The 13,422-nt window shown below is 38.8% G+C and overlaps 1 protein-coding gene across 1 annotated transcript in view; it reads left to right on the forward strand.

Annotated features, from left to right (window-relative positions):
- The window catches only part of TDRD9 (tudor domain containing 9), a 143,838-nt gene that overhangs the window by 95,032 nt on the left and 35,384 nt on the right, over positions 1 to 13,422 (forward strand). The window contains exons 19-20 of the mRNA XM_032771627.2: positions 4,704 to 4,748; positions 6,270 to 6,323. Coding sequence (XP_032627518.2) covers positions 4,704 to 4,748; positions 6,270 to 6,323 — 99 coding nt within the window. The remainder of the gene's footprint in view (positions 1 to 4,703; positions 4,749 to 6,269; positions 6,324 to 13,422) is intronic.

A 13,422-nucleotide genomic window follows, 5' to 3' on the forward strand; every position in this document is an offset into this window, starting at 1 on the left:
CCTTCTAGTTGTCATCACTTTGGCTGGGAGATAGTGAGCTTCAAGCACTTAAGGCTGAATCTCTCTAAACAACATTTCATGTGAGCAAAATGAGGCTGAAACCTCACTCTTAAATTCATTCCAAAGATGGTCTAAGTTCTGTGAGAATCATTCAATCTCCCTATCTTCTTTCCTGAATCCCCACTCTATACCAGAAGAGAAGAAATTGCATTTTGCATGTTTCCAGAGCCTTGCTGTACTAGACTGATAGAACAAAACTGTTCAGGCTGTCTTCCCCGATAGACACTACTAATCAAAAGACTTCAATCTCGTGTGTGAGACGCATGCATCTCTACAGTGGGATCCACACAGACAGCTTCTTGAAGAACCACAGTTACTGTATGGTAAATAACTGTTCTTTTCGTTAGCTTGAACTTCCTAATATTCTTTTGAGCTTAAATTTTCCATAGTTGTCACCCCAAAAGATTATTTTGAGAACAAAAGAATGGCCTTACCTGGTCAGATCAGTGGTCCATCTAGCCCAATATCCTGTTTTCTGACAGTGGCCAAAGCCAGATACTTCAGAGGGAATGAACATAACAGGGCAGTTATCAAGTGATCCATCCCCTGTTGTCCAGTCCCAACATCTGACAATTAGATTTAGGGACACCTGGATCATATGTTACCCACAGGTTTTCACTATGCTAGGGTGGTCTCAGGAATTCCCCAAGCACATGGCATAAGTGAGTGATGCAAGCATTTCAAACACAGAACACCTTTTATTAATACAAAACTCCCTGCTGCAGTAAGCTAAAAGCACCTCAGATTGCAATTACATACAGTCCAAGGCGATGCTGAATGAGCAGGGCCCCGCATCTGATGGTCAGTAATCTAGAGTCGGGTTGTCGTCTTTTCTCTTGTCACGTCTCTTTCCTGTTATGCTTTTGGCTTATTTCGTAGTCTGAATTTTGATCATGCACCAGCATTGTGGTTAAGCCCTTGCTGCTGCACTCAATGGCACAGAATCATAGAAGGGTAGGACTGGGAGGGGACCTTGAGAGGCCTTCTAGTTCAGTCTTCTGCACTCAAGACAGGACTTAGTATTATTTAGACCATCCCTGAGAGGTGATTGGAGATTAAGAGCAAGTTAGACGATGATGGTTCCACAACCTGCCTAGGCAATTTATTCCAGTGCATAACTATCCTGACAGTAAGTTTTTCTTAACGTCCAACCTAAACTGCCCTTGCTTTAATTTTAAGCCCATTGCTTCTTGTACTATCTTCAGAGGTTAAAGAGAACAATTTTTCTCTTTTCCTTGAACAACCTTTTATGTACTTGAAAACTGTTGTTATATCCCCTCTGTCTTCTCTTCTCCAGACTGAACAAACACAATTTTTTTCATTCTTCCCTCACAGGTCATGTTTTCTAGACCTTTAATCACTTTTGTTGCTCTTCTCCGGATTTTCTCGAATTTGTCCATAATTTTCCTGATATGTGGTGCCCAGAACTGGACACAATACTCCAGTTGAGACCTAATCAGTGCAGAGTAGAGCACAAGAATGACTTCTTGTGTCTTGATTACAACACTCCTGCTAATACATCCCTGAATGATGTTTGCTTTTTTAATTTTTTTTATTTTTTTTGCAACAGTGTTACACTATTGACTGCTGGTTTAGCTTGTGGTCCCAGATTACTTTCCACAGTATCCTTTCCTAGGCAGTCATTTCCCATTTTGTATGTGTGCAGCTGATTGTTCCTAAGTGGACTCCTTTGCATTTGTCCTTATTGAATTTCATCCTATTTACTTCAGAGCATTTCTCCAGTTAGTCCAGATCGTATTGAATTATAATCCTATCCACCAAAGCACTTGCAACCCCTTCCAACCTGGTATCGTCCACAAACTTTGTAAGTGTGCTCTGTATGCCAATATCTAAATCACTGATAAAGATATTGAATAGAACCAGACCCAATCCATGTGGTACCCCCCTTGATATCCCTTTCCAGCTTGACTGTTGAGCCACTGATGTCATGATATGCTGCCTTACCACTTTTCCACAATCTTGCTATTTTTCTGCTCCAGATCAGTCTATGTGATCTACCTGCTTTCAGCTAATTGTAAGGGTTTCAAAATGGAGTAACGCTTGTTTTCCACTATCAGATTGGAATCTTGAGTAATAGCCATTGATGAACCTATCTTCCATGAATTTATCTAATTATTTTTTGCACCTGGTAATAGTTTTGGCCTTCCCAACATCCTATGGCAATGAGTTCCATTGGTTGACTGTGTATTGTGTGAAGAATTACTTACTTTAGTTTGATTTAAGTCTGCTGCTGGTTAGTTTCATCAGGTGACCCCTAGTTCTTGTATTATGTGAAGGGGTAAATAACACTACCTTAGTCACTTTCTCCACAACATTCATGATTTTACAGACCTCGATCATATCCTCCATTAGTTGTTTCTTTTCCAAGTTGAACAGTCTCAGTCTTTATAATCCCTTCTCATATGGAAGCCCTAATCATTTTTGTTGCTTTTATCTTTTCCAGTTTTAATGTATCTTTTTTGAGATGGGGCAACCAGAACTGCATGCAGTATTCAGGGAGTGGGCATACCAGGGATTTCTATAGTGGGATTATGATATTTACTGCCTTATTATGTATTCTTTTCCTAATGGTTCTTAACATTCTGTTAACTTTTTGGACTGGCACTGCACATCGAGCAGATGTTTTCAGAGAGCTATCCACAATGACACCAAGATCTTTCTTAAGTTTCAAAAACTAATTTAGACCCCAACATTTTGTAATTGGGATTATGTTTTCCAGTGTGCATTACTTTGCATTTACCAACATTGAATTTCATCTGCCATTTTGTTGACCAGTCACCAAATTTTCTGAGATTCCTTTGCAGCTCTTCATAGTCAGCTTTGGACTTAACTATCGTGAGTAATTTTGTATCATTTGCAAATGTTGCCACCTCACTGTTTGCCCCTTTTTCCAGATCATTTATGGATATGTTGCACAGCACTGCTCCCAAAACAAATCCTTGGAGGATCCTGCTATTAACCTCTCTCCATTCGGAAAATTGGCCATTTATTCCTACCCTTTGTTTTCTGGCTTTTAACCAGTTACTAATCCATGAGAGGACCATCCCTCTTATCCCATGATTACCTGCTTTGCTTAAGAGCCTTTGGTGAGGGATCTTGTTAAAGGCTTTCTGAAAGTCCAAGTATAGTATATCCACTGGATCACCCTTCTCCACATGTTTGTTGACTCCCTCAAAGAATTCTAATGTATTAATGAAGTGTGATTTGCCTTTACACAAGCCATGTTGACTTTTTCCCAACATATTGTGTTCATCTATATGTCTGATAATTCTGTTCTTTATTGTAGTTTCAGCCAGTTTTCCCGGTACTAAAGTTAGGCTTAGTGGATTGTAATTGCCAGGATTGGTGCTGGAGCCTTTGTAAAAAATTGGCATCATATTAGCTATACTCCAGTCATCTGGAACAGAGGCTGATTTAAGCGATGTTACTTATTTTGGGTGGTGTTTTTGCAATTTCATATTCGAGTTCCTTCAGAACTCGTGAGTAGATACCATCTAGTCCTTATTATTGTTTAATTTACCATTTTGTTCCAAACCCGCCCCTGTTGACACCTCAATCTGGGACAGCTTCTCGGATTTGTCAGCTAAAAAGGGTAGCTCAGGTGTGGGAATCTACCTTGTATCCTCTGCAGTAAAGACCTATGCAAAGAATTTGTTTAGCTTCTCCACAACGGCCTTGTCTTCCTTGAGTCTCCCTTTAGCAACTCAATTGGCCAGTGGCTCCACTGATTGTCAGGTGTTTTTGCTGTTAATTTTTGTCTCTCTTGCTAGTTGCTCTTCAGATCGTTTTTTGGCCTCCTTAATTATACTTTTACACTTACCAAGGTTTATTCCTTTCTATTGTCCTCGGTAGAATTTAACTTCCAATTTTTAAAGAATGTCTTTTTGCTTCTGTCTCTTTTACTCTCTTGTTTAGCTGTGATTACATTTCTTTGGTCCTCTCACTATTTTTATTTATTTGGGGTAGACATTTCATTTGAGCCTCTATTATGGTGTTTTTAAAACGTTTCCATGCAGCTTGCAGGCATTTCACTCTTGTGATAGTTCATTTTAATTTTTGAGTAACTAGCTTTCTCACATTTGTGTAGTTGCCCTTTTTTAAGTTGAATGCTACTATGGTGGGCTTCTTTGGTATCCCGTCCACTCCAGTGATGTTAAATTTAATTATATTATGGTCACTATTACTGAGCTGTTTAGCTATATTCACGTCTTGGACCAGATCCTGTGTGCCACTTAGGACTAAATCAAGAATTGTCTCTTCCCTTGGGTGTTCCAGGATTAGCTGCTTCAAGAATCTGTCATGTATGGTGGCTAGAAATTTTATCTGTGTCGCATCGTGAGGTGACATGTACCCAGTCAATATGGGGATAGTTGAAATCCCCTATTATTAATGATTTTTCTAATTTTGTAGTCTCTCTAATGTTTCTAAGCATTTCATAATCGCCTCCACCATCCTGGAGTGTTTGAATTAGGGTAGAAAAAATAAACTTGCTTTTTCCTACTACAGTTTTCCATGCAAGGTTTGGAAAAAATATTTGTTACTTTTAAATGTGCTAAATCCATTTGTTGTGATAGGCAATGCAACATGTTCTTGAGAACTAAAAAAGTTATTTGTTGTTTTAGGCATGGCAAGCCTGCAGACGAAGAGGAGAATTGAGGCATCCCAAGGTTAGTTAATGTTTTTTTTTCATCTGTGGTAGAAGACACTGACACTGAAGTGTCATATTTCCAGTGCAGGAAGCAAACCTCAAAGTAGTCTCTACGTTAATGTTCAGCTTCACATACTTGTGAAGGGAAGTACAGGCTGAGTAATTAATCAGTAGTTAGATGGTACAGCATTCATTCAGAAACATGAATGGTGAATTACATTATATTTCATTGTAAACTTTCACTCTGTGTTGCATATGATGTGTGGCTTTGTAAAGAATTATTTACAGCTATAAAATAGTCTTGCTGGATCCTGACCTTGCTCCCAATCCAACATTAATAAGCTGTGACTCTCTTATTGATATCAGAGATGGTCGTGATTCATGACTCTAGGGCTCAGTCATGCTGTGTCTGGTGGTGTCCACAGTCAGCGGGTTTTGCATCCGCCAAAGTAGTAATATATTGCCCACTTTTTGACTCCTATCCTGACCCTTTCTTCCCCCCTTTTCCCATTTGGTCACCCTTTTCAGTTGTGCTCCTTTCTCTACCATAATGAAAGTACAGAGTAAAATGCACATTCCAAGTGGAAGAAATACTCCATGTTTAGGAAGCCTTTCCTCAGCAGCGCTGGTGAGCTCTTGTAAAACTGCTCCCAGCCCAAGTTAGTTCCACCATTCTACTACAGTATTCCTTCAAGGAAGTCATGAGGAAAGAGTGGTGGATACCAGATAAAGAGGAAAAATGACTTGAGGCAAGCTGGTGATGTAGTTCTGAACCCAGGAACCCAAAGATACCTTTCATTACCTATTGAAAAACAACTCCTTTATTGCCTCCATGGCAAGAGTCATGATACCCACAGAGGTAACTTTTTTTCCCCATTAATGATCTCATCAAAAAACACAGAGCATGATGTGGGCCATTTTGGCTTCTCTCAATACCCTTCTAATATGTTACATACATCATGAGCACCAGTGTACATCTACTGAAGCTCCAGTGAGTAGCCAGGACAAATTATCCGCAGGACTTATCTGTCTGATGTCTGCTAAAACTGTGCATCCAGAAAAAGTGAAATCCTGTTTTCCCAGGGCAATGTGTGTTAAGAAGGAGGTCATGTGAAAGGTTTGGACTGGTAAGTTTATTTAAGGTACTTATAAGGCCCCAACTGCTGTGGTATACGAGTGCCATAGTTATTATGTTGATTTAGTTGGGAATTGGTCCTGCTTTGAGCAGGGGGTTGGACTAGATGATCTCCTGAGGTCCCTTCCAACCCTTGTATTCTATGATTCTATGTTTCTAATTGATACCCAGCATCTTTACACCTTTGGAAATATGTGTCTGATGAGCACATTGGTATGTAAATAGTGTGGTCTAATTCTGCAGTTTTCTATCGTGAGTCTGGACTGCTTATCCAATATCTATGCAGAGGGCGTCAGAGCCCATTAGTGGTACATTGCAGAATAAGTTGGGAACCAGTATGGAAATAAACAGGTAACAAATATTCCATGTATGCATTATATCTTTAATTTTCTCTGTGCCCTTCAGGAAGAACTTGACTGGGGTCGATCAAATTATATTCAGATCAAGAGAATCAGAGAGGTGAGTTGAAATGGGCAACAATATTTGTGATATTTATCAAGTATATCGCTTTCCTAATTTTCTAAATATATTGAGACTCTGGATGAATCTGCTGCTCTTTTTTAAAAAAATATTAAGAATTAAGATATTATACTTACTGGTTTTGGTATATCTTTGCAAGAAGACACTACATTTAAAGTGAAGTAAAACTGATAAGTATTTAAAAGTTCTCAAGTACATATATCTTAACCTCATAGGCGTATGCAGCACATTTCATTAGGGTGTGCACCCAGGGAATTTTTTTTTTTAAAGGCAAACATTTATTGAATACTCAATCAAAAAGGACGTTATTTTTATTCATCAAACAAACTAAAGAAACTAAAATGTAACTTTTTTTTTAAACTAACAACTAAACTTTACTTAAAAAATACAAACTTAAAAAATGAGACACAAAATACCAAATTTTTGCTCTAGTGATAACCAGGTGCATACAAAGATACAGTCAATTTTCATGATCTTTATCTTTAACCAGGTAATGAGATAACCCAAACTGACCAAAACAGATTAAGGTTTCTTCATCTTTCTGTCCTAGAGAATGAGACGTCGCTATCCAAGTGTTATGGACTTAAATTCCTCAATCACATCATTGTAATTAACTGACGAATCCAATTCTTGTTCAGTGTACAAAATCATGAGAGAGTCGAGACGCTGTTGGTACATTGTACTTCCTAGTTTGTTTTTTACATGTGCTAGTTTTGAAAAGGCTCTTTCACATGAACAGCTTGTAACAGGTAAGACTGCAAAGCATTGAATAGATTTGTAAAAGGCCTGGAACATGGAAGACTGATCCGATTCCTTTAGCCAATCAAGCCACTTTCTGGTGGTGTTCGTAGTGCTACCTTTAGGAACAGATCCGTCATAACCCTGAAGCAATTGATATCACCGAGATGGGTCGATAGTGATTCATGCCCTTCTAGGGCTCAGTCATCGGTGTCTTGGTCGTCCACAGTAGCGGGTTTTGCATCCGCCAAGTATAATATATTGCCCATTTTTGACTCTATCTGACCCTTTCTTCCCCCGTTCCCATTTGGGTCACCCTTTTCAGTTGTGCTCCTTCTCTACCATAATGAAAGTACAGAGTAAAATGCACATCCAGTGGAGAAATACTCCATGTTTAGAAGCCTTTCCTCAGCAGTCGCTGGCTTAGCTCTTGTAAAATGCTCCCAGCCCAAATTTATTCCCCATTCTACTACAGTATTCCTTCAAGAAGTCATGAGGAAAGAGTGTGCGGGATACCAGATAAAGAGGAAAATGACTGAGGCAGTGGTTGATGTAGTTCTGGAACCCAGGAACCAAAGATACCTTTCATCTACCTATTGAAAAACAAACTCCTTTACTTGCTCCATGGCAAGAGTCATGATACCCACAAGAGGTAACTTTTTTTCCCCATTAATGATCATCATCAAAACAACAGAGCTGATGTGGGCCATTTTGGTCTTCTCTCAATACCCTTCTAATATGTTACATACATCATGAGCACCAGTGACATTAACTGAGCTCCAGCTGAGTAGCCAGGGACAAATTATCCGCAGGACTTATCTGTCTGATGTCTGCTAAAACTTGTGCATCCAGAAAAAGTGAAATCCATGTTTTCCCAGGCAATGTGTTGTTAAGAAGGAGGTCATGTGAAAGTTTGGACTGGTAAGTTTATTTAAGTTCTTATAAGGCCCCAAACTGCTGTGGTTACGAGTGCCATAGTTATTATGTTGATTTAGTTGGGAATTTTGCGTTCCTCTTTGAGCAGGGGGTTGGACTAGATGATCTCCTGGAGGTCCCTTCCAACCCTTGTATCTATGATCTCTAGATGTTTTCTAATTTGATACCAGCATCTTATACACTTTGGAAATATGGGTCTGATGAGCACATGGCTATGTAAAATAGTGTGGTCTAATTCTCAGTTTGCTATCATGTGAGTCTGAGGGGGTGCTTATCCAAATATCTTGCAGAGGCGTCGGCCCATTAGTGGTACATTGCCAGAATAAGTTGGGAACAGTATGAAATAAACAGGTAACAAATATTCCATGTATGCATTATATCTTTAATTTTTTTTTATTTTTTTTTTTTTTTCTCTCTGTGCACTTCAGGAAGAACGTTGACTGGGTTCGATAAATTATATTCAGATCAAGAGAATCAGAGAGGTGAGTTGCAATGGGGCACGAATATTTGTGATATTATCAAGTATATCGCTCCTAATTTTCTAAAATATATATGAGACTCGTGGATGAATTGCTGCTCTTTTTTAAAAAAATATTAAGAATTAAGATATGCTATACTTTACTGGATTTTGCGTATATCCTTTGCCAGAAAGACACTAATTAAAGTGAAGTAAAATCTGATAAAGTCTTTAAAAAGTTCTCAAGTACATATATCTTAACCTATAGGCGTATGCCCAGCACATTTCATTAGGTGTGCAACCCAGCGGAATTTTTTTTTTAAAAGGCAAACATTTATTGAATACTCAATCAAACAGGACGTTATTTTATTCATCAACAAACAAAGAAACTAAAATGTAACTTTTTGGTTTAAACTAACAACTAAACTTTACTAAAACATACAAACTTAAAAAAAATGAGACACAAATACCAAATTTTGTGGCTCTAGTTATCAACCAGGTGGCATACAAAGATTACAGTCAATTTTCATGATCTGGTATCTTTAACCAGGTAATTCGATAACCAAACTGACCAAAACAGATAAGGTTTCTTCATCTTTCTAGTCCTACGAGAATGAGACGTCGCTATCCAATGTTATGATTAATTCCTCAATCACATCATTGCTAATTAAACTGACGAATCCAATTCTTGTTCAGTGGTACAAAATCATGAGAGAGTCGAGACGCTGTTGTACATTGTACTTCCTAGTTTGTTTTTGACATGTGCCTAGGTGTTTGAAAAGCTCTTTCACATGAACAGCTTGCTTACAGGTAAGACCCTGCAAAGCATTGAATAGATTGTAAAAGGCCCTTGAACATGGAGATTGATCCGTTCCTTTAGCCAATCAGCCACTGTCTTGGGGTGTTCGTAGTGCTACCTTTAGGAAACAGATCCGTCATAACCCTGAAGGCAATCCGACTCAGCTTCCAACTCATCCAAGGACGCTTTAAATTTGTTGGCAGGATTCTCATCTCCTCCTGTAAAAGTGTCTAAGCTCAGCAGGTTTCCCATTGCAGGACACAATTTGGCATACAGCCTCTGTTCAAACACTGGTCAATGCTAGTAAATCATGAGGCTGGGAGTGGGTAAATGAAGTTATTCTCTCCAGCTCCTTTGAGTCAAAGTGATGCTGGGGACTCAAAACATCATCAATATAAGTGGATGTTTCTCTTCTTAATTGTGGGATTGATATTATCCATGTCTCTACACACATTTTACACTGTCTCGAAAATGATTGAAATATTCTAGCCGCTTCTGTCGCAGCCAAAGAGTTATGCAAGCCTTTTCAGTCCTTCATTGCAGTAAGTAAAGTTGAGATCTGTAGCTTGAAGAGAACTTACTCACTTTTACCACCATCTGGAGAATACGGAGTGCCAAATTTTTTTATGTGAAGGGCAAAGATGAAACTTGAATTAATTTTTAGTTCGCAAGGTGAGTTGTTTCGAATTTAATCTCAGCTTGTAAAATGATGGAGTAGTTTGTTTTCCAGCAGCCACTGCTTCTGCTCTGCAGTGCCCATCTTGTGTTTGACAGTGACTTCAAAGTCTTCAACTGGGCATTCTACTTCTGTGATAATCTTCTCCATTAACTGCATGTCGCACATGACTCCCCTCCATGAAGGCTAAAAGCAGTCTGAATAACACCAAAAAATCAAATACAGTTCTTGTTTGTGCTTGAAGCGTGCATGCATTACTAGGACGAGGTTCAAACAGTGCGCGTAGCAGTGTACGTAGAGGTATTCACTGTTTCTTTCTTTACATTTCATTTGAACTCCGCAGTACACCCAGAACATAGTAGCTGCGCCCTCAAAGCAGACAGACATTAATGTACACCAGGTTCAATTTAAGAATCCAAGGATATCATTTAACTGTTTTAAAATAACCTGAGAGCATCAAACTGTTAATGTCTACTGAAGCAATGACACAAATGTACAACTGGACTATGTTTTTCATTGTCAAAATACTGCTCCACAATAGGACAGTCTGTTCATGGTGTTCACAGTAGTAGTTGTTGTCGGCAATTATTTGAGACCATTTTGCCATTTAGTGAAAGACACAATCTTTTGTTGGCCACATAATATCATTTGGATCCATTACTTGGATACGGTAGCGTTTTGAGGAGATTGTTGCACATGCTTTGTCCATTCGGGATCATATTTTTGGCTATTGACAGAATTTAGAAATAACCTGTCTTCAAAACTGTCAGCTTTTTCATTGTCAGAGGGTCAGCCGTGTTAGCTGGATCTGTAAAAGCTGCAAGAGACATTCTGTGCACCTTATAGACTAACAGACGTTTGGAGCATTGAGTTTTGATGGGTGAATACCCACTTCGTAGATGCATGTAGTGGAAATTTCCACTACATGCATCTGACGAAGTGGGTATTCACCCACGAAAGCTCATGCTCCAAAACGTCTGTTAGTCTATAAGGTGCCACAGGATTCTCTGCAGCTTTTTCATTGTGACCCCTGAATGATCTCCCACCTTTCGCCAAACACAGAACAATGTCAATCAGTCGCTCCGTTACACTTCGGTCATGCACTGTTCTTCTTCTTCTTTAGATAGATAAACCTGCTTGCCCTCATCCAACAATACATCAGTAGGTTTCCTTTCATTAAAACTTGACCATGAAGAACAGCTCAACGCATGAAATTTTGACAGTTGGTGGTTTTTAAAACATTTATTAGCCCTATGCCAGTTTCTGAATCCCTTATCAATAAATGCTGGATCAGTGTGACCTTGGTTTGCTGCATCATTACAGGAGAAGAAACGGCAGTAAAAGCAAAATGCTGCGTCCCTTGATGGGCTATATTCTAACCACCTGTACTTTTCATACCAATCGGATTGAAAAGTTCTTTGTTTATTCCCTATTTTACTTCTAGGAAACATGCTCAATCTAGGCTGATAAGGACCTCTAGATAATCGAGGCTGGCATTATAATCTGTTTTTTGGAATATCACAGACCAGGCCATCAGATGGAATGTTTGGTGTCTTTGAATAGGAACTACACTGACCTGAACTAAGAGGCAAAGTCTGTTTCTGTTGGTTATTACTCAATTATTGCACACACTGGAACTAGTGGCAACATTATCTTCATGTAAGTTCTGAACCAAGGAGTCCGAGGTATTTGCACTGCTATCAGCACATTCATTATAATTCAGTTTGTCTGCTCCTTTTCTTATCTTAACAACAAACCGATCCCTATTTTAAAATTAAAAGGGGATATCGTACGATTGAATTGAAACGTAAAGCCATGGGCTTATTAAGCTATTTCAGTAGAGTACATGCGACAAAGATTACAAACTCTGTAGACACTGCACTGGGCACGCCTGATGTGGCCGCTTATATAGGTCAAAGAATTTTCTAGAATAGTAGTCGGAGGGGGAGGGGAGGACCAGTGGTAATGTGGTGCTGCAGTAGTGGGGATGCATGCTGCGAGCGAACGTGGGCTTTCCATACATTTCTACAATATCTGTATTATGCAGTTCGGCGCTTATTGCATAATACAACAATCCATACTTTAAAACTGAAAGAGCGTATCATGCGATTAAATTAAAACGCAGAGCCACTTTTTTTTTTGAGACATTAAGCACACCCCGTACGCACGCCTGTGCTTAACCTCTTTCCCCAAGATTTACTTGTTATACAAGTACCTGAAGGACACTGGCTGGAGTTGGAGTTTTGTGGGTAGCCCTTTTCAATGCAATATAACATTATGCTCTATCGTTAGAGCAATTTAAAAACAGTTATTAGGACAAATGTAACAAACAGAACTGTATCGTGAGAATTAAAATGGGTAAGTTGTATGGCATTGTGTTACTAACATGAGTCCAGTGGATAATGGAAACTGCTTATCACAGAAATGCTTCAAGCTTAATGTGGCATGCTGAGTGAAAAATAATTAGAACTCCTGAATAACCTTGATTAGCCGAACATGCCTTTGACCACTTACACTTGCTAGTAGCAAGGTTCCTAATTAGGAAACTGCTTTGTTCTTTCTCCCTCACATGCACACACACACACTCACACAATCCAACCATGGTTCCATCACAGAATGCTCATAGTATGAGTACTGTTTGAGTGCAGTATGCAAAGTGCACTTCTGAATTAATATGAGGTTCAAAAGCATGTAAAAAGGGAAAGTTCCCATAGTAAGCCATCCCATGAGGAATAGTGGTGAATGTTAAATGAAAGTACACTTATTTAGTTTGCATATCTGTCACACTTTGTTATAAACTATTGAATTGCAACATCTTACTCAAATGAATTTCAAAAAATAAAGCTCACTGACAAAAATGCCTGCAAATCAACCAAGAAAAAAGCAGAGATTTTTTACATAAAGAAAAAGCAAGTTTAAGCAAAAAAAAGCCACTGCAATATGTAGGTAACATATTAGGAGATTAAGATTGCAAAATTAAGCACACAATAGTTCAGAAATGGTTGCCTGTGCAACCTTTAAATTGGTGATATTATACATATATTGTATGATAGTATTTGATCATGTAATTAAAGACTATTTTTTCCACAGAACTCCAGTTTCATTCAGCGTATAGTGCTAAGTGAATGAATTCAATATTTTTTATCCTCTTTCAATGAGTGGCCCCAGTCCTTAGTGCACATACTATCCAAATTCTGCCCTGAATGTAGAGTTAATTTCCTTATAGGCTTTTATAGGGCACTCATCACCACATTATCTGAATACTTCAAAATCATCATTATCTTTACAACATCACTTTGAAGAGAGGTGATGTCATCCATCCCCATTTAACAGCTGTGGAACTGAGGCACAAAGATTAAGGACAAAATTGTCATGTGCTTTAAATTTGGGTACCTAAATTGAGATGCCTCGAGCTTGATTTTTCAGACTACGTAGCAGTTTTGCCCTGGCCTGCTAAACCCAGGGTTGTGAG

Source organism: Chelonoidis abingdonii, chromosome 4 (genome assembly GCF_003597395.2).
Source record: "Chelonoidis abingdonii isolate Lonesome George chromosome 4, CheloAbing_2.0, whole genome shotgun sequence".
NCBI lineage: Eukaryota > Metazoa > Chordata > Testudines > Testudinidae > Chelonoidis > Chelonoidis abingdonii.